The sequence below is a fragment of the Paroedura picta genome, chromosome 15 (genome assembly GCF_049243985.1).
Source record: "Paroedura picta isolate Pp20150507F chromosome 15, Ppicta_v3.0, whole genome shotgun sequence".
NCBI lineage: Eukaryota > Metazoa > Chordata > Lepidosauria > Squamata > Gekkonidae > Paroedura > Paroedura picta.
The window spans coordinates 11,192,686-11,213,165 of NC_135383.1; the positions used below are offsets into that span (position 1 = coordinate 11,192,686).

General features: G+C 47.4%; 2 protein-coding genes across 3 annotated transcripts; one reads left to right on the forward strand and one right to left on the reverse strand.

Moving 5' to 3' along the window:
• Positions 1 to 879: 879 nt before the first annotated feature.
• LOC143824941 (S-adenosyl-L-methionine-dependent tRNA 4-demethylwyosine synthase TYW1-like) lies at positions 880 to 15,500 on the reverse strand. 2 transcript variants are annotated; one of them, XM_077312801.1, is made up of 17 exons: positions 15,164 to 15,500; positions 13,915 to 14,054; positions 12,795 to 12,917; positions 12,090 to 12,191; positions 11,367 to 11,561; positions 10,936 to 11,217; positions 10,558 to 10,620; positions 9,902 to 10,024; positions 9,133 to 9,250; positions 8,414 to 8,466; positions 7,459 to 7,577; positions 7,106 to 7,215; positions 6,231 to 6,408; positions 5,084 to 5,219; positions 4,495 to 4,605; positions 3,350 to 3,517; positions 880 to 2,156 (listed from the first exon to the last, which is right to left on the reverse strand). In XM_077312801.1, the coding sequence occupies exons 1-17, from the start codon at positions 15,165 to 15,167 to the stop codon at positions 1,935 to 1,937; spliced, it is 2,247 nt and encodes a 748-aa protein (XP_077168916.1). In that variant the 5' UTR covers positions 15,168 to 15,500; the 3' UTR covers positions 880 to 1,934. The 2 variants fall into 2 exon arrangements, with proteins under 2 accessions (XP_077168916.1, XP_077168917.1); XM_077312802.1 differs by lacking the exon at positions 10,558 to 10,620 and having other exon boundaries at positions 15,164 to 15,498.
• A 97-nt stretch (positions 15,501 to 15,597) lies between these two features.
• SBDS (SBDS ribosome maturation factor) lies at positions 15,598 to 20,088 on the forward strand. The gene is made up of 5 exons (XM_077312806.1): positions 15,598 to 15,820; positions 16,727 to 16,856; positions 17,501 to 17,701; positions 18,689 to 18,853; positions 19,900 to 20,088. The coding sequence occupies exons 1-5, from the start codon at positions 15,693 to 15,695 to the stop codon at positions 20,026 to 20,028; spliced, it is 753 nt and encodes a 250-aa protein (XP_077168921.1). The 5' UTR covers positions 15,598 to 15,692; the 3' UTR covers positions 20,029 to 20,088.
• The last annotated feature ends 392 nt before the right edge of the window (positions 20,089 to 20,480 follow it).

Consider the following 20,480-nt stretch of genomic DNA (forward strand, 5'->3'; position numbering starts at 1 on the left):
GCATCTCTTTAAACGTAGATTTTTCTCTACCATAAGCTGTTCTCAGCAGTCGACCAGCAATTAGGTCAGTTATATTTAAGGTTGCCAGCTCCAGCTTGGGAAGTACTTGGGAGTTTTGGGGTGGAGCTCGAAAATAGCAGGGTTTGGGGAGGGGCTGCAGTGGGCTGCAATGCCACAGGGCAGAGGTGGCGAAACTGGGGCTCTTCAGACATCCATAGACATCTGGAGAGTTTGGCCTCCCTTGCCACAGTGCCCATCTTCCAACGCAGCCATTTTCTCCAGGGTCACCTGGAGCAGAGATCCCCAGCCAGCCCCTGGAGGTTGAGAAAGGAGGAAAACTGTGTCGTGTTTATTCTTTGCAGATTTCACAAGGAAGCGCTTGTCCAAATATCAAAGCAAGTAAGTGAAGTTAACATTTACAAAGAACAAAAAAGTGCATCGCTCGTAGATGAAAACAAGAGAAGCATTTTCCGCTTGGATCAAACAGGCCTGCCTTATGCTTGCTCAGAACTATGCTCTGTTCAATGTGACGGACTCCTAGTTAGCCTGGCGTATTGGTTAAGAGCGGAAGCATACAATCTGGCAAGCCTGGTTTGGTTCCCCACTCTATATGCGGCCAGCCGGGTGACCTTGGTCTAGTCACAGTCCTGATAGAGCTGTTCTTACCAAGCAGTCCTGTCAAAGCTCTCTCAGCCCCACCTACCTCACAGGGTGTCTGATGTGGGGAGAGGAAGGAAAGGCAAGGACAAGCCACTTTGAGAATCCTTCAGGAGGTGAAAAGCGGGATATAAAAACAACTCTTCTAGTGTACAATGCACAGGCCTTTAAGCTCTAAAAGAAAAACCTCACCAAAATGTTCTTAACATTCACAAAAGGTGATTTGAAATTCAAATTGCATTTATTTCCTTCATGTTTCTTCTTTCCAACAGTGTAACAAGTATTTCTGAAGTCTGCAGGGAGAACAGGGAGATACAGACATATCCCAGATTCAGTAATAAGCCAGGATTTTAAAATGGGAACAGTATTTTTGAAATATTAAGGCAATAATTTAGAAATAAAGAAAAAAGAAAGGTAATTTTTTTAAAGGCAGGCTGGGTGTAATCTGGAAAGGTGATGGAACACTCTTGTATTTTGGAGAAAATTTTATTTGGGAAAAATATATATATGAATACAGGATCCGATCCTAGCTAGCCACTTGTGCAGGCAAAAAAGGTTTCCTTGTTTTTCCAGGAGCCAATCACTTTTCTCAAATAGGGGAGGGAGACTCCAGAGGGCATCTGCCACACATTCTCCAGGTATACCGTGGGTGTAACAGCTAAGCCAGGGGCAAGCATCACTGGCCCCCATCCAGAGGAATAAAGCACACAGGTCCAAAAGAGTGTGGGCTTTTCCATTCTGATTCTCTGCTGCTGCAGCATCTTCTGTCCAACTTCTGGCTGCATTGTGTGGCAGGCTAGCCATCTTAGGATGTTGCACCTGGGACAGTTAAGGGGTCGCAATTCTCTCCCTTGTTAAAAAAAACCTCCAGGAGGCACATGTGTATCCAAAACTCAGATCCAAAGGACTGGCTATATGGTGAAAACCTTTCCGCATTCAGGAAAGCCTCTTGAACTGCATGGATGCATCCCACAGAACAAGCAGCGGCAGCTGTCCCAGGTGACCGGAAGCACAAAGATTTTGCTTTAGAGTGGCAACATCTGGCCTTATTTTCAAGCACGTCAGTCTCATTTCAGTAGATTTTCTTTAAAATAAGTTATCAAAGAGAAACAGTCCAGAGATTGCAAAGGAAGAGAGAAATGAAACCGCGTTCATTTCCCCTGTGGCTGTGAAGGCTCCGGTGAGTTCAGTACAAAGGAGTCCGGATGCTGGTGGGAGAAGTGAAACACTCCCTGAATCTCACCAGATCAGTGCCAAAGGGCGCGTGGCTGGAGGTGTCAGCATCCTGAGATGTCCTTCGTCTTGTTCTTGCGTTGAAACCTTGTGTCTTGTGGGTCAAAACCCCGTTCTCTGGCCCCAAAAATTGCCCATGAGGGAGTCTGGGCCATGTAGTCCGCTGAGGTGAACGGCACGGCTGTCCCTGTCCGTTTGTGCTCATGGACCAGATCTTGGAAGCGCTCGTAGTTGATCCAGGTGTGCCACACTCCGTCGATCTTGAACTGAAAAGGGAAAAAATGGGAAGTTTGTGGCCTTCAGAACAATTAAGATTAAGAACTGGGGAGGGAGGGAGAGGGGGAAGGAAGGAAGGAAGGAAGGAAGGAAGGAAGGAAGGAAGGAAGGAAGGAAGGAAGGAAGGAAGGAAGAAAGAAAGAAAGAAAGAAAGAAAGAAAGAAAGGAAGAAAGGAAGAAAGGAAGAAAGGAAGAAAGGAAGAAAGGAAGAAAGGAAGAAAGGAAGAAAGGAAGAAAGGAAGAAAGGAAGGAAGAAAGAAAGAAAGAAAGAAAGAAAGAAAGAAAGAAAGAAAGAAAGAAAGAAAGAAAGAAAGAAAGAAAGACAAAGAGGGAGGGAGGGAGGAAGGAAGGAAGGAAGGAAGGAAGGAAGGAAGGAAGGAAGGAAGGAAGGAAGGAAGGAAGGAATACTCCAACAGAAACCACGCTGGAAGTATTGTCCCCATTTGAGGGGTAGCCTTGGAGTTCTGATCCAACTGTCACTTGCTGTTGTGTATTTTTATTACTTTCAAGTAACATCTTGTGGTCTTCATTTTCTTCACTGATATCCCAAACCCACCCCCATTTTCTCCCCCATGGGGACCGATTTGGCTTATAACTTTCTCCCTTCTTCTGTGTGATCCTCCCAACCATGCTGGGAGGTGGTGGTAATAAGGGAAGCTAGCCATAGGAAGATCCACCTCTGGGCCATTAAATATCCTGCTGTGAATCCTGCACCAGCATTTCACCCCCATTTCCGTAAGGCTGTCTCAGCCAGGGTTTTGTGAAGCCCTAGGGTTTCTTCACGGCCCTGAAAGGGTTTCCTGGATGGGTGGGAGTTAATGAATTTCCTGTTGTCCATCGCCCTGAGCCAACTGGGTAGGGCAAGCTATGAAAATAAACTTGTTGTTATTATATGTTTTTTAAAGTTCATAAAACCTTTATTTGGTGATATGACCACATATGGACAATGACGGGCCCTGGAGGGGGTGGGGAGGGGCCCCAGGTGGGCATGTACACAGCTGTGTTTCCCAACCATTTTCTGCACAATCACGCCACTTCTCAAAGCCTGAAGAATGTCCATAAGGACTAGCAACTTGTCTTTTAACACTAAGGAAAGCCACAATGGCCCCAGTATTAAATCGATTGCATTTTCTGCATGGAAACTTAGAATGCAACAGTGTTGCTGCTGACGCAAAGGCCTAACCTTCTTGTGGGCAATCAGGAGGCAGTTGGAGTGCTCATGCTCGCAGGCAATTTCGTAGTCCGGGAGAAGGTCCGTCAGCTCCTGGACAAAACGGACCACCTCTTCGTGCCAGGGGACGTTGGCCATGGTGAGGCTGCTGGCCGAACTCTCTCCGCAGTAAGTCACTCCCTGTGGAACACGGGGGAAAAGATCCATTCCTGCTCCTGCCTTGGGTATCGTAAGACTCTGAAAGCAGCTTACAAATCAGGGGATAGAATTCAAAGCCAAAGGCAGCACTGGCACATCAAAGGGTACCAGCAGCAGAAAGCCAGGTTAATGCATTAAAAAAAATCAATACAAAAAGATTAGTGTCAGGTTTTAAAATGGGCATCGGGACACTAAAACTATACCATCAAATCAGAGTCCTTCAGCAGTAAAAAGCAGAATTGGGTTTTATACCCCGCTTTTCACTACCTGAAGGAGTTTCAAAGTGGCTTACAATCACCTTCCCTTCCTCTCCTCACAACAGACACCCTGTGAGGCGGGTGAGGCTGAGAGAGCCCTGAGATTACTGAAGAAGAAGAGTTGGTTCTTATATGCCGCTTTTCTCTACCCGAAGGAGTTTCAAAGCGGCTTACAATTGCCTTCCCTTCCTCTCCCCACAACAGACACCCTGTGAGGCGGGTGAGACTGAGAGAGCTCTAAAAGGACATCTCTATGAGAACAGGACTATGATGAGCCCAAGGTCACCCAAGCTGGCTGCATGTGAAGGAATGGGGTCAAGTCTGGCTCACCAGATTAGAAGCCACTGCTCTTAATCACTACATCAAGGATAATGGAGAGAAGAATGACTGTTTCTTACAGAAGTTATAACTCAACTCTTAAGAGAAAAACAACTCTAAGGTTTCCAAGCAGCATACCAAAACCAGAAAAAAGATCACAACACACAAAAGCACAATACACAAAGCATTTACAACTAAAAAAACATGTATTTATTAAAGCGGCTATATAGATCAAGTCAGCAGAAGAACAAAAACCTCCCCCCACCACCACCGAAAAACTAACCACCAAAAGCCAACGGGGAAAGAAATATTTCCCCCTTTCCACAGGAGCCCCAGAGTGGTTAGTGTTAGATGGGGGGACCACCCCGACAGTCAGCAACTGACCTTCACCTCGATGAAATCTGGTTTGCCAAGGGACACCAGCTCCGAATAGGCCTGGAGTTCCTCCACGTTCCAGGCTTTCACCAGAGTTAGCCTGTAGACGGTACGTTGTTGCTGCAAAAGAGAGCGCTCGTCAGAATGAAGTCAGTCGGTGCAGGACACAAAAGGACAATCAGGGCGATGGGCCAGAGGAGGATGTAGCTTCTGCCAGTTCACTCGTTCACTTATTCAAGGAAGTCTACAGAGCACATGGCGTAACAATAGTAGAAATCCCTGAGGAAAAGGAACATTGCTTTTGCCAGCTCCCCGTTCCTGCTGCAGGTCCCAAATCTTGTTCTTGCCTGCATGTGAAGGACAGCACATTAGAGGTAGAACTTTTCCAGTCTCTGGAAGGGAAACCAAGTCCCTTGAACTCGCTGGAGTCCTTTTAGGAGGACCTGCATGTAACCCTACTGAATTTGAGAACCCCTCCGCCCCAACTGCTACTTCAAGAATGAATTCTCACTGCATTTTGCTTCAAGAAGCCTGGTCACAGTTGATGCTCCCAACTTCAAAGATTTCATTGTTTATCATTCTCCCTTGAACTCTGTACCTTCTCAGCCAAGGCCTTTAAGCTGTCCAGGAACCTCTGCCAGAAGTCTTTGAAGAGGGGCCGGTCAATCTTCTTCAGACTCTCTTTGGTGCTGGCGTCCACACTGACATAAAGCTGAGTCACTGGCTCCAGGTTCCTTTGGGGAGGAGGAGAAGGAAGAGGGAGAAAAGCTTAAACCCTTCTGGACGTTTAGCCCAAGGAGATCAATGAATGTTCTTCAAAACAATGTTCTGAGACGGAAGGAGGGAGCTAGTGATGGCTCTCTACACCATCCAGAGACTGTTTCCAAAATGAGACCTTTGCTAGTCCCTGAGATCCTGGAGATATATGGAATTTTGGATAAGGCAAATGTTCTGCTGCAGAGCTAAAGGAATATATGCAGCCAACATATACAGACAGAACTTCTAGCTTTGTTTTTTCTTTTGACTGGCAGAAGCACCTAGGGTCACCAATAGGAGGCCTTTCCCAATCCCAGCAGCCTGAGAACCTTCTACTGGAAAATCTGAGGACTGAACTCAGACAGAGTGGTGGAGTGGTTAAGAGCAGCGGCCTCTAGTCTGGAGAGCCGGGTGTGATTCCTTCCTCCACCACACACAGCCAGTTGGATGACCTTGGCCCAGTCACAGTCCTGGTAGAGCTGACTTCACAGAGTGGTTCTCTCAGAGCTCTCCCAGCCCCACCTCCCACATTAGGTGTCTCTTATAGGGAGAGGAAGGAGACTGTTAGCCGCTTTGAAACTCCTTCGGGTAGTGAAAAGCAGGGTATCAAAATCAACTCCTTCTTCACCTTGTCAATGTAAATGCGGGGGGAAGGGCTCTACCACTGAAGAAGAAGAAGAGTTGGTTCTTATATGCCACTTTTCTCTACCTGAAGGAGGCTCAAAGCGGCTTCCAGTCGCCTTCCCATTCCTCTCCCCACAACAGACACCCTGTGGGGTGGGTGAGGCTGAGAGAGCCCTGGTATCACTGCTTGGTCAGAACAGCTTTATCAGTGTCGTGGCGAGCCCAAGGTCACCCAGCTGGCTGTATGTGGGGAGTGCATAATCGAACCTGGCATGCCAGATTAGAAGTCCGCACTCCTAACCACGACACCAAACTGAGCTATAGCCCCTTCTCTTGCAGAGCCACCAAAGTCTTCAGGCACTCACCTTATCTCCACGGGGAACTGGGCATTTGTGACGAGGAAGCTTGAGATGTTACGATCATGCAGCAGCCTGAGGAATCGGTTAATTTCAGGGTACATGATGGGCTCCCCGACCAGAGACAGCGCACAGTGCTTGGGAAGCATCCCTTCTTCCAGGCGGTCGCCCCTCACCCCTGGAACGCCTGCAAAGCACAACAGGAAAAGTGTGGTTTAAAGAGAGAATGTCATTGCAAAGCAGGTCAGTTGAGTAGAGAAAGAAAGTCATTTAAAGACAGGTGGCCTATCAGCTTTCTATCCCACCCTTCTTCCAAAAGTATACACTATTCTCCCGTTCTCAGTGTTATTTTCACAAGCACCCTGCAAGGTAGGCTAGGTGGAAAGGGAGAGCTCCTCACTACCCAGTGAGGTTCATGCCTCCCCCAGTACTAATCTGACACTGTAACTATCTCACTGCTAAAAGAAAGCTTGCTCTCTTCATCGCTGGGCAAAGCTGGTGATGCGGATGGTGGAAAAGACACATATTTACAACTTCTTTAATCAGGCAGTAAAACAAATTCCTAAAAGAACATCAAGACTTTCGCAGGAGACAATCTAATGTTCGTCAGTAGCAACCAGCCAGCTCTTGCCAAGAAGGGGAAGAGGAAGGATAAAACATGAGAAGGGAGGAAAACAGCTGAAGTGGCCATTTCCTTGGGGGGGGGGAGGAAGGAGGGAAGGAAGGAGGTGAATGGGTAGTGTCTTCTCAATAAGGTGCCAGGCTCACCTGCTGCAGGTGCCTGCAATGGCTGTTAGAATTTATGGCCACTACAGGCATTCAGAGACTCCAGTATATATGAACCAGCCTCATAAGGGCTAGCGTGTTAAGCAGCTGTGTGCTACCTTTAAATTGTCTGATCAAATTCTGGTGGTTCTCAATAGCTTCCTGCAAGATGACATCAGGCTGGTCCATCTTCCACCGCCACTCTGTGCCCACAGGATTCGTATGGTGTCTGAAAATATTTATACTCTTTTAAATGCATCGTTTATGGAATTATTTTCTATTAAGAGCAGCCTTGCCAGGCTGGACCTAAAGACCATTTTAGTCCAGCATCCCCTTCCCACCCATGGTCAACTAGGTGCCTGCAGATGCGCATTAAGCCTCTCTTACAATATTGAGATTTGGGTCACCCAAATTTCAAGATTCAGAACAAGGAAAGCAAAAAGATTCTCTGGTAAGCCTCTTGTCTAGTTACCTCCAGCAAAAGACGCATTTATTGGCACATGCCAAGCTGGGCGTGGTCTCCATGCAGCGGTGGCTTTCGATGCCGTAAAAGGTGTGCTTGTAGCAGCCGCCTCTTCCTCGAAGCATCGACTGGTGGCAGAAGAGGAAAATAAAAATGGACGTTTAAAAAGTCGTTTCCCACCCCTGGTACACACAGCCTCTAAAGCTGAGATTTTCAATAACGTCTCTGCTAGTTACGAAAGTACCTGTGGACATTCCGTAGCTGGACCTTCAGGAGTTTAATTTGGCTGAAATAAGGGGAAGATTAATTTGGCTACTGAGGAGGGGGAGGGTTAACTCTTCTCCGCTACATCGTCCCCAATCACACGCCCCTCCCACTCACCCCAGAGTGTTTCAAGCAGGGCCAAGCAGGTACAAATCTTTGCTCCTTCAAGCCAGTGTGGAGTAGTAGGTTTTTGAAGACGTGGGTTCAAGCCCCTAAATCAGCCACGATGCTTGCCGGGTGACAGACCACTTGCTCTGTTGGCCCAGATTCTCTACTGGCCTAGCCTACCTCACAAGGTTGTTGTGATGACAAAAATGAGTAGGTGCATGGAGGGGGGTGGGAAGAGAACCATGTATAACACTCTGAATTCCTTGGAGGCAGAATAAAAACATGCAAGTAAGTAACACTCCAAGGAGGGGCAATTTCTATTGGGGAAAATAGCATGATGGGGGGGGGAGGGGATTAACCCCCTCCTTCCCAGCACCACCAGAACAATCCACTTTGGGCCTCCCCATGTGTCCCAGCTTCTAATTTTGGCGACTGGTTCTTAAGACCAAGCGCAACGCCTGGAGTTTCAGTCAAACAGCACCCCTGGACTTGAATCGCATATTTATCCTGTCCTTAATATAAGGAGCTCAGGTTGGCTGAAAGCCACCTAACTATCCACATACATATAAAAATAAACTAAAACCACACGTACCTTGGTCCACCGACAAAGCTTCACCCCCGAGTGGCTCCCGATCAATCTGTAACCTGAACCAAGAAAGAGTTTGCTTTCTTTTTAGCCCAAGAGAACCTCGCTGCATACTTCCAGATGGGCAGTTTTAGCAATTCAGCAATCTGCTGAAATCCCCCGCCCGAGCCTCTAGACCAGGGGTGGCCAGGCTGTGGCTCTCCAGATGTCCACGGACTACAATTCCCATGGGCCCTGTCAGCATGTGCTAGAGTGCCACAGGCCTAGAAAGGCTTATCTGCTCTCTGAAGCCGCTTTGGCAGGAAGTGACCCAACTGTTCCTGGAAATCCCTGGAACTCACTGCCACAAGATGACATGATGTTCCCAACCTCAGACCTCCTTTAAAAGAGGTCTAGAGTTGGGAAAAGATCATCAGCGGTCATTAACGGCTACAGGGCACCTACACGTTCACCCCTTAATACGAGATTTGCATAATTTGTGCAGAACCTTTCTCTCCCAAATTTGGATTCCTTTAACATTCAAAACCTGGATGAACTGGGATAGATGTTTAAATTTTTCAGTGCAGAATATGCATATGTAGCCACACTCTCCAGCTGAGCAGAACCTCCTGCTAGGCTGGAGAGTAGACGACAGTAACAATGAAAACCTCCTTCTCCATCTGTGGCGAGCAACCAACATCCTTGACCCCTTGATTTATTCGCCCCCTTAATGCCGCAGTCATCACCTTGTTTTGTCAGCGCTTCCCGGAGAGCCGGCGTGATCATCTCTCTCTGCTCGTCCTCCCCGGGGGCCTGCTGTGATCTGCCTCTTTGGGAAGCCTCTTCTTCAAGTTGGCGCTCTCTCTGCATTGCCAAAAAAAAAAAAATTGAACCCAACAGGACTGCTGTTTCAAGGCAGATTAACTTCACTGCGTTATACGGTTGAAATAAAAATTTCTGCCGTCATTCAACAGGCAAGAAAGAAATTTCCAAGCTGGCGATGGCAAAAACTTTATTCAAACAATAGAAGGAGTTCCTAGGTATAAAACCTCATTTTCGTATTTTACTTCATCGGCGAACTTATTTCTTAATTGGGTTTTTTTCAGAGATACTAAAAGTCTTCAACACGCTGCCTTATATTTTATACCTTATATTTTATATTTTAATTTAAGCCATATCGCTTGGGTCTATTAATATCAACGGTCCATGAAGGTAACTATCTTATAAATGACTATCTTATAAATGCTTTGATTTTAACCGCAAAGTTGTTTTTAATGTTTTAACTTCTGCTTGATTGCTGATACGCTGTAAGCCGACCTGAGTCTTTGGGGACGGGCCGCATAGATATTGGAAAATAAATAAAAGCATAAAGTTTCACCTCCTGAAAACCAGAGAAGTCACAGGCTGAGAATGGCATCAGCTGCTCACAGCAATGGCAGGTACAACGGCTGCCACCTAACTCCATCAAAATGATCCCCAAGACCCAGAAAGGGACTGAGACCAGCCAGTGGTCACCTGGGCTTTCTTCATGCGGCCCACCATCTTCCCCAGATCCTCCACATCGACAACAGGGCTTGCAGCGCCTCCTTCCTCACCGCTGGACTCCTCCTCGCTTGTGGTTTCAAATGGCTCTTCTTCCTGCATCACAGGGAGAAATGAGGAATAATCTTCTGCTTAAAAAGCTTCCAAACCAAGCTTTTGGGATGGCAGGCAGAGCTTTAGAATCCTTGTCTGAGCTCGCCAAAGCAACATCCACAGGGAACTGAGAAAGAACCAAGCCTAGGAAAGCTGGGAATGACTGCTATAGGGTCTTGAGTCTAGCTTCCATAGGCAGAGGCAGCAAACTCTGAATCCCAGTACTAGGAGGTAGGGCATCTGCTCTATGCAGTCCAGGGAAACTGGTTGGCCAATGTGAATGAGGACACTAGACTATATTGAACACTGGTCTAATCCAACAAGGCTCTGCTTATGCTCTTAAGCAGGAGATGGTTGTTCCCAGTCTTACCAACCAGAGATCGAAACCTAGGATCGGACCCTCTCCTCCTGACCTCAGTGGAAGAGCCTCTGCTTTACAGGCAGAAGGTCCCAGGTTCAATCCCAGAAGCCGCTGATGGGAAAGACCTCTAGCTGAAACTCTGGAAAGCCACTGCCAGTGAGTAGACAGTACTGACCTTGATGGATCCAGGGTCTGATTCGCTAGAAGGCAGCTCCAGTGTAACAGCCAATTCCAGCCACTGCATGGCAAAGGGAGCGGGGTTGGTTGGGGTTGTTTATTTTATTTTTCTGGTTCAGTTTTAATTATATTTTATTGTTGTTCACCGGCCCGTGTTGGCTGGCCGGGAGGGGTGGTATAGAAGTCCAATAATAAATAGATAAAAATAAATAAATAACCATGCCTGTGTAAATGTAGCTTAAGCGCAGACCGCAATACGGCTAACCCTGCCCTGTCTACTCTAACTGGCCCTCCAGGGTCTAAAGAGAGAAAGACCTTCCCAGTTCCTTCTGCCTGAAACTCGTGAACTGGAGATGCTGGGACCAGGCAGACACACCTCCTTCTCCTCTTGCCTCAAGGCCCTTTGCTCTTGGTCTGGGGCTTCAGGGCTCCCTTTCTTTTTGGTCCCACATCTGCCATTCTTGCATCTTCCGCTGCAGGGTTTCTTCTGCCCTTTGCAGAGGGCCTCCAGCCGGGTGAGGAACTTGTCCTTCCAGGCCTCGAAGTCGGCCTCGATGCTGCCATGTATACTCCTGGCGACGTTGCTGTCACCCTTGGTGCAGGACAGGATGCGGCGGGCGCCCAGCATCCAGAGCCATCTGTCGATGCTTCGGCCCACCTGCAGCACACCCCCCACAGGAGAGAGAAAAATACAGGCCGGCTGAAGCCAAGCAATGTTTGGTTCTGTATTCAAATCATGCATGGGTTGTCCCAGATTCCCTGTGGTCTGAAGTGTGAGCAAATCTGTTTACTCCCGGAGAGACTCACGGTGTTGTAGTGGTCAGTGTACAAGGAATTGCCCAGCCCGAAGACGGCGTACTGCAAGCCCTTCAGATACTTCTTGCCGACTCTGAAGTCGTTCGCCGCCTCTTCCAGCCACTTGCAGAACCACGCGGCATTGTCCGTGGGCTTCCCGTCTGCGTACGTGGCTGCTAGGAACACGCAGACGTTCTTGCCGGTCGCCTGAAGAGACCACGGGAGGAAAATAGACATTAGTTTGTCAAGGGGCCAACCCATCATGAGCTTGCACAAAAACCACTGGGAGCTGAGAATGCACCAAGATTAACCCCCCACTATATATATATATTTTTTTTTTTTTGCAGCAGTGCGACTCGCAGTTTTACTCCCTTACCTGCTGTATAAGAATGCATGCAGAGCATAGTGGCTGTTGGACAAATTGCATCAAAGGTGACAGGAGACTTAAAGGGGCAGCTTCATTAGAGTTTGACAAGACAGGTCCCTGCCCAAAGAGGCTTACAATCTAGAATTTGGCACAAGGGTAATCAATGCAGAGCTACTTCTCCTTCTGTTACCATCAGGGAGCAGCAACTGGAACCAGGCCTCTGACCTTGGGCCCACCACCCTAAGCCACCCCACAGGGAAGTTGTTGCTGTTCGGAGAATAATTTTTTAAGCTGCTCTGAATCCCTCATTTGGGAGAAAAACCAGGCTGGAAATTCATCAATCAGTACATTTTTAAAAACCCACAAACCTCTTCTGCTAGAGAGTCATCTGGATCGTAATCCCTCATGTCAATGACTTCTGCTGGCAAATTAAGACTGGCCACAGCTTCAGCAAGAATGGTCGCAAACCGCTGGAACAAACAGCAAAAAAACTAAGCAAGAAGCAAGAGATTGTTTATTTGTGAAGACACACACACACACTCAAGCTGGGGTGGGCCTTGTCGTGCGTGCCTCCGGTTGTGCTACACAAGCTGCAAAAGGGCCCACCCAGGATCCATTCCCATAGCATCAGAACTTGGAATCAGCCCTGAAACCTCTCTGCTTATTCAAAGGAGAGAAGAAAAGCAAGCAAGCCCTCCAGTAAACAATGTCTCCTATAACATCAAACAGGCCCCCTATAAAAGACACTCCCACAAAAACGTCTTAACTTGGAAAGGGGGCCTATAGTATTGAATGACTCAGATACTATATTTATGTTGCTGCTAGGTATAGTGCAGGTTTATTGAGTTTTTAAGATGTTATAAATTGTTTTTAAGGTATCGTGGCCTCCTGTCAAAGCCCCTTTTCACATCTGGAATTTCACTAAAAACATAGTGCCTCTAAGGTTGTACAATGTGCCTTTCCCTTAAAAAAGGAAAAGGGCCTCCCCCTGCAGATCTGGATGTATCCACAGGAGAGATGTGGTTGCAAGGAAAGTCTCCCCCCACCCCCAATTAATTTAACCCAACACTCACCTTGGCTGTTCCAGTCTGAGAGCCATACAAAATTTTCACCCCAGTTACATGACAATCCCCAGTTTTGTCTTTTGCAAGATCATGTTCTGTGACTTTGGAAACTGTTTGGAGGTGCTTTGCATTCTACAAATTAAACAGAAGTGGAAAAGAAAGCAGAGTTCTCAGGCCAAATCTCATTCCGATCACCTGATATCATGAAATGTTCATTTGGCAGCCAGCATGACAGGCTAGCCCAATCTCTTCAGGTCTCAGAAGCTAAGCCAGGTTGACTCTGGCTAGTACATGGATGGGAGACCTCCAAGGAACACCAGGGTTGCGGTGCAGAGGCAGGCAATGGCAAGCCACCTCTGAATCTCTCTTGCTCAAAAACCTTATGGGGTGAACATAAGTCAGCTGCAACTTGATGCCACTTGCCTCCAGCACTATGCTAGGAGCTGTACAAGGTGCAGCTTTTGCCAAGGTGGCTTGCTGTTTCTCACCTGCAGCCAGTCCAGTGTTGTCTGCAGCCAGGCCCTGGAATGCCTGCTAATAAATCCCACTTCATATGTCTTTGTTCACTTACAAGCATACAGGCCCCTTTTCCAGCATTCAAAAAGATCAACAAAGAGATCAACAGGACAAATCTACACAGATTCATTTACTAAATGCACAGCAGCAGAACAAAACGAGGGAGCCCTTCTTCCCTTGTTTTGGGATTCCATAAAACTGAAGGTATTGTGAAAAACAATACATATTCTCACGGCCACAGCGCTCACCTGGTAGGTAACTGAAACCCCACCAAAGACCTTGCTGTCCTATCTAACGTGGTGTGCAGGTACACATGGGGAAAGTCAGTCCTTTTGATCCCATATTTGTATGCACAGACATCATAAATGTGCAGGACCATGATCGTTTCCTACTCAATTTTTTTTAAATTGTCTTCAACAACTGGAAATCCAGCACAGGATGAAAGGATAGGATAGAAATTTTCCAATATGTAAAATGAAATAGTTTAATAAGGCTCAAGAACTGGATCCCCAACAGCTTGTCTGTTTCAACTGAAAAATGAAATGCAGCTTGGTGGCTACTATGACTCATCTCCCTAGGAAAATCCTGACACCCATAAGGAGGGACAAAGTACCTGCTTTTTGGGTTTTATAACGAACTGGATGCAGAGCCAAAGGCTGAATCCCAAAGCAGCGCAGGAGTAAATGTAAAATCTGTTTGGCCACAAGGACATCAGCTGAGCACCAAGGCCATTCCAAGTCTCCATGGGCATATCTGAAAGACAAAGCAAAACTTTGGAATTCTTAAAAGAAATTATTTTCTGGGTACAACAGGCCTTAAATGCCCTAGTTAATGCTGTAATCATCAAACTTCCAATTTAATGGGCTTCCTTTCTCCTCCCCCTACCACTAAAGCCAACTTTTCTTAGGGGGAAAAAAACACACATGAAAGACTGTGAAAGGGGTCTTCATTCAAACTAATCTAATATGGAATTCCTCATACCGCAGCCATACAGGCCCCTGAAACTGAGTGTACTGGAGCTTATATATACATAAATTAACCCTTTGAGTTTCCGACCATGTAAGCATACAGAAAATCAGCCAGAGATCCAATGCACAACTTAACTACAGTTAAGAAGTGCAGCAAAGTGCTACCAAGTAAATGTTCATGAAACTGAGGCATCCAACCTTCCCTGAGATAGATCAAGATGGATAGCCATGTTAAACTGTCTGCAGCATAGCAAACAGCAAAAGTCCAAGACTAACATTTGTAGCAGGGGATGAGCATTCATGAGTCACTGCTCACTTCTTCAGATAACTCATACTCTACCACAGATTTTGTTACTCTTTAAGGAGCTATGGGACTCTTTTCTACACCTTCATTGAGAAGAACTTACAAGGGTTTTTTCGGTTCTGGCCCCAGCCTGGTGGGGTATGCTCCCAGCAGAAACTCAGTCTGTGATAGAGCTACCAAAGTTCCACAGGGCCTGCAAAACAGCTTTATTCAACCAGGCATAGGTTGAGACCAAGGACAAGTAAATAACACCAAGCCTCCCCTCTCCAATTCTTTACCACAAACAATGGCTGGGAGATGTAAGACAGCGCAATTTCCAAGAATTGGAAAACAAACAAACAAACGGAGCAGTAAGACGTTGCCTGGATTGTTTACCCTTTATTAAATTTATGGTTTTGAGACTTGTACTGTAATTGTTGTACACTGCCCAGAGCCTGACCGAAGAGAGCAATCTAGAAATCAAATAAATAATAAGGCAGGCCCGTTAAGAATATGTCATCTGCGCGCTTACTCAGGAGTATACTCAGGAGTCTTACTCTAAGCAAACCTGCCCACGATCAAAGCAGCCCCCTCCCTCACCACCTTTTTACCCATGTCTCCAGATGCCAGCAGCACCCGCCGCCTAAAACGCCGCAGTCCGTTCTTCGCTGCCAGGCACAACCAGCTACTCCTGAGTAGCCCTCCCAGCACGTCCCGAGCAGCTCATGAAGGCAGCCATCTTGCCTCGTGGGGCATGCCGGGTAAGCTCCGTTAGTCCCTTCAGACGGCCCATTGTTGGGGAGCGGCCTTTGGAGCCCTGGGCCTTGGGACTAAACAGCTCGCTTCCTGCAGGGATTTCCAGGTAAATGCCCCGTCTCCAATGCAAGGGCGGAACGTTTATCTCCGGAACTTGCAAAACGATAGCTCCAGTTTCCACACGGACGGACTATAGGGATGGCCCCCCGCGCGGGGTTCGCGTCTCTCGCGAGATCTGCGCGAAGCCGTCACAATTGGAAAAAGCGTGGGGTGGGGGCTGAGCCCGGCCTGTTTATTGGTTGCCCAGTCCGAAGTGGGCGGGGCCAGAGGTTCGGCGGCGGCGGATAAGCGAGCGGGGCACAAGCGTCGCCTTCCGCCACCAACATGTCGATTTTCACGCCGACCAACCAAATCCGCCTCACCAATGTGGCCGTGGTGCGGATCCGGCGGGCGGGGAAGCGCTTCGAGATCGCCTGTTACCGGAATAAGGTCATGGGCTGGCGGAGCGGGACGTGAGTACCGGAAGTCAGGGTCTGAGACGGGAAGGGGGGGGGGGGTAAAAGACCCGCTGGGCAAGGACCTGCTAGGGTGGCGGGGGCAGGGTTGCCAGATGCAGGTTGGGGAATTCCTGGAGATTTGGGGATGGAGCCTGGGAAGGACAGGGACCTCAGTGGGGGACAAGGCCACAGAGCCCACCCTCCCAAGCAGCTGTTTCACCAGGGGAAGGGGTCTCTGTAGTCTGGAGATGAGCAGTAATTCCAGGGGATCCCCAGGTGTCACCTGGAGAATGGCATCCCCGCTGAGGTCCTCACTCGAGTGTTCCTGAGAATGTGCAGAGGGCAGGTGCGATGTGTTTAACCAGAGGGCATAAAAGTTGAATAAGTGAAATTTCTGAACGCATGCAAGAGTACTAATAAACCAACACAAACTGCTCAGCAGCCATATATTTATGGCTGTGTTGTTGTTGTTGTTAGGTGCGAAGTCGTGTCCGACCAGTCGCGACCCCATGGCTGTAAATTTCTGGCTGTAAATTCCAATAAAGCAATTATTTGTTAAAATTGCTTAATGTTTGAACATTAAGAAGCTGATATTTCTATAGATTACCAGCTCTGCTGTTGGTTTTTGTTCAGAAAAGTTAACGTGTCTGTGTGCATTGGTGTCAGTCTTGTGCATAGACAGTATGGTTAGCATTGGAAAACATGAACCCTGCACAGGCATTGGAAAACATGAACCCTGCACAACCCTGGAATATATAGGTAATCCCCAACCCACCTCCATTTACCAAGTCATAAACATTTAATGACATGGCTGCAATTCGCATACAGAGTGAAACAGACAAAACATAACAGCCTCCTGTTCAATATATGGATTGCCAAAGAGAAATTCTTTATAAATGCCTGATTTATCTTTCTCGGTAGTGAAAAAGACCTGGATGAAGTTCTGCAGACCCATACTGTGTTCATAAATGTCTCCAAAGGCCAGGTGGCAAAGAAGGAGGACCTTGTCAAAGCATTTGGTACAGATGACCAGACAGAAATATGCAAGACTGTAAGTTTCATGAGTAGGATTCCTTGAATCTTGATGGACAAATAGCCTAATTAGGGTTCTTTTGCCCAGCCCCAATTAATCACACTGAAAGAAAATCCTCTTATATATATATTTTACTGCAGAAGAAATATAGACACAGGGGTGTTCTCAAATCTGCACAGAGAACAATAGGAGTACAATGTGTTAAGTACCCTTGGAGGCTGGGAAAGATGATGCCCTTTGCAGGATGAGCCAATAGCTTGGGGACTCTACCTCCCCACTCCACCTCCCAGGAATACCCTACAGTTCTTATACCAGCCTTCCAGGAACTACTGACAGGGATCTGGGTCTTTGCCTGGCATGAATCCCAGCCCCCAAGGCTTACATATTGTAATGGCTTACTCATGCCTTCTGCCTTGGTGCACAAGATAAGATCAGCTTGACTCTGCTCAAAACATTCCCTCCTTCGACTCATGGGAAGCTGCATTCTGGAGAGGAACATACTGCTCTCTTGATAAGAACCAAGGGTCAGATCAGTCAGACCAAAATGCATGTGCCTCACAAAGAAATGACTGCGGGCATCTAATGGATGCTTTAGGATTTGATTCCCGCTGAAGGCTTTTGGCACATGGAGATGATTCTCTTTTGGCTTGCCTTCTTTTCAGATATTATCCAAAGGGGAGTTGCAAGTATCTGATAAAGAGCGACAGACTCAACTGGAGCAGATGTTTCGCGACATTGCCACCATTGTTGCTGACAAGTGCGTGAACCCAGAAACAAAGAGGCCCTATACCGTCATCCTGATCGAAAGAGCCATGAAGGACATCCACTATTCAGTCAAGCCAGGGAAAAGCACAAAGCAGCAGGTGAATATTCCCTACAGGAGACAGCATGTTTGTAGTAATTGGGGTCCTGAGAATGGGGCGACTAGAATTCCTATGTTTACTCAATCACAAGTCTTACTCGGTGACTAGGTCAGTCCCAGTCTCTTAAAGATTTCAAGGCATCTGCTTTGCAAGCAGAGGGCTCATCCTCTAGTCAGAGAATTTCCAGGAGCTGGTGATGGTGCCGCTTTTCTCTACCTGAAGGAGTCTCAAAGCGGCTTACATTTGCCTTCCCTTTCCTCTCCTCACAACAGACACCCTGTGAGGGAGGAGAGACTGAGAGAGCCCTGATGTTACTGAAGAAGAAGAGTTGGTTCTTATATGCCACTTTTCTCTACCAGAAGGAGTCTCAAAGCGGCTTACAATCACCTTCCCTTGCCTCTCCCCACAACAGACACCCTGTGAGGTAGGTGAGGCTGAGAGAGCTCTGATATTACTGCTCTGTCAGAACAGCTTTATCAGTGCTGAGGTGATCCCAAGTTCACCCAGTTGGCTGCATGTAGGGGAGTGTGGAATTGAACCCAGTTTGCTAGATTAGAAATCTGCACTCCTAAGCACTACACCAAGCTGGTTCTTTGGCCTTTTCCCATTGTCGTTCTTTCATACCCAACAAACATGCCCGCAAGACTGAATACGGATATGAAAGACTGAATTTGTATATATGTTTTATATTTGATGAAAATGATATGGTGTAATCTGCCCCAAGTCTCAGGAGATGGGGCAAGAAAAAATATACTTTAATTATAAATTTTAAGAAGATGAAGAACTAGTTCCTGGTCTCATCCTGATCTCTGGCTCTGCCCGATCTTCCCACCCCTCTTTGGAAGTAGCACCCTCATCTTTCTCCATCCTGGAGAACTGTTACCAACTTACTCATTTGGGAACAAATGCAGAGCCACAAGATAGTTTTAAAGAGCAGCATCAGGTGTGTTTGATCTGGGCAAGAGAGTCTTCATTTTAATCCCACAGGCCTTGGAGGTGATCAAGCAGCTGAAGGAGACCATGAAGATCGAGCGGGCTCACATGAGGCTGCGCTTCCTTCTCCCGCCTAAAGAAGGCAAGAGGCTGAAAGAGAAGCTGAAGCCACTCATCAAAGTCATCGAGAGTGAAGATTTTGACGAACAGCTAGAAATTGTAAGATCTCACCCACCCCTTTCCTCCCCAGAAAGCATTTTCTATTGTTGAGGGGAAGGAGGAGGAGGAGGGAGGAGATTGTGGGAGGAGGTTTGTGGCCAGGGTATTGGACACCTGAGAAGAGCAATTGGGTTCACAGCACAACAGCTAGCAAGGTGTCTTAGGATTACATACATTTACTCCCAGGGTGCACGTAAGTTTGCCAGTGAAGGCCAGCCTTAAGCATGAGCCCACAGAAACAACCTGAACAAAAGAACTGGGTGCTTTTGAAGTCTGCACGGTGACCTGTCGTTTGCCATTGTGTCTCCCACACAGTGATGCAAATAACCTGGAGGAGCCTGCTTAAGAAATTTAGAAAGACAGTAAATGCATGCTTGGAGTACACCTCTGAGAATCCACTGCTGTGAGCGCACAGTGGGGAAAGCTCTCGCCTTCATGCACTCTTGAAAGTCCCTGAGGGCAGCTGCTGAACTAGTGTGGTTACACAGTGCTGCAGTAGGTGGACCCTTGGTCAAATCCCGGAGAACTTGTTTATTTAAGATGGGGAGATGAATGTACCCTATCCCAAAAAGCCCAGGGGAGGGAAAGTGGCAGATTGTAGCCCAATCTTGTCAAGAGGAAGGCAGTGCAAACCACCATCTCACTTGCCTTGGAAGCCCTTGCAATAATTTGTTGGCATGCGCCTACCTAAAAAAAAAAAAAAAACCCAGAGCCTATATGCTCAGAGATAGCTTGAATAACATTTGCCAGGAAGCTATAAAGCAGTTTGTCTCTTTCTGTGTGGGCTTTTTAGAAGCCTCTGTTTAGCTGCTCAAAGAACAAGACACTAGACTTTGGTCTGATTCCAGAGAGAAATGTCTCCTCCCAAACACTGCTGTGGAATCCTTAGTCCGGAATGCTGAGATCTGGGGAAGGATCTGCACAGTGTTTGGCATAGCTAGCACCTGCAAACTATCGTCTTGCTGCTTGATAGAACTGCCATTTTATCCCCTCCTGGGAGACAATTTAGCAAGCTTTTCAGTCTGACACAAGCGCAACCGTTTCAGGTGTGCCTCGTGGACCCAGGCTGCTTCCGGGAGATCGACGAGCTGATCCGGTGCGAAACCAGAGGGAAAGGGAGCCTGGAGGTGCTCAGTCTGAAAGACGTGGAAGAAGGGGATGAAAGACTGGAGTAGCCCCCATTTCTTCCCCCATCTCTCCCCGCAAGCACTGTATTAAAGGCTGCCCCGATCCTCCTCGTTGTGGGTTTAACTTTTTGCGGCTTTCCAATTCCAGTTAAAGTTTTATTTGGGTTTCTTTCCCTCTCCCACTCCCCCCCCCCCCGCCCTTCATTTTTTGATTTACCAGGGTGAGGGGAGACGGTGCCAGTTTGAATGCAGCTATTCCGTGCTTAACTCTAAAGAAGGGAAAGAGCTAGATAGCTGGTCTAACTATGCTAGGGCTGCAGCTCTTTCTCCAAGGACGAAGCTACAGCGAGCAAAGTGTGACCCAAGTGCCAAAGGTCCCTTCCTCTCAGCGGAAAGCGACAGCAGCTCCTGGAGATAGGGCCTCCCCTAAGAGAAGCAGCTGAGGGCAGTCCTTTTAAGTAAACAACAAGATTTAAATTGGAGCGCCGACTTTCCAGGAG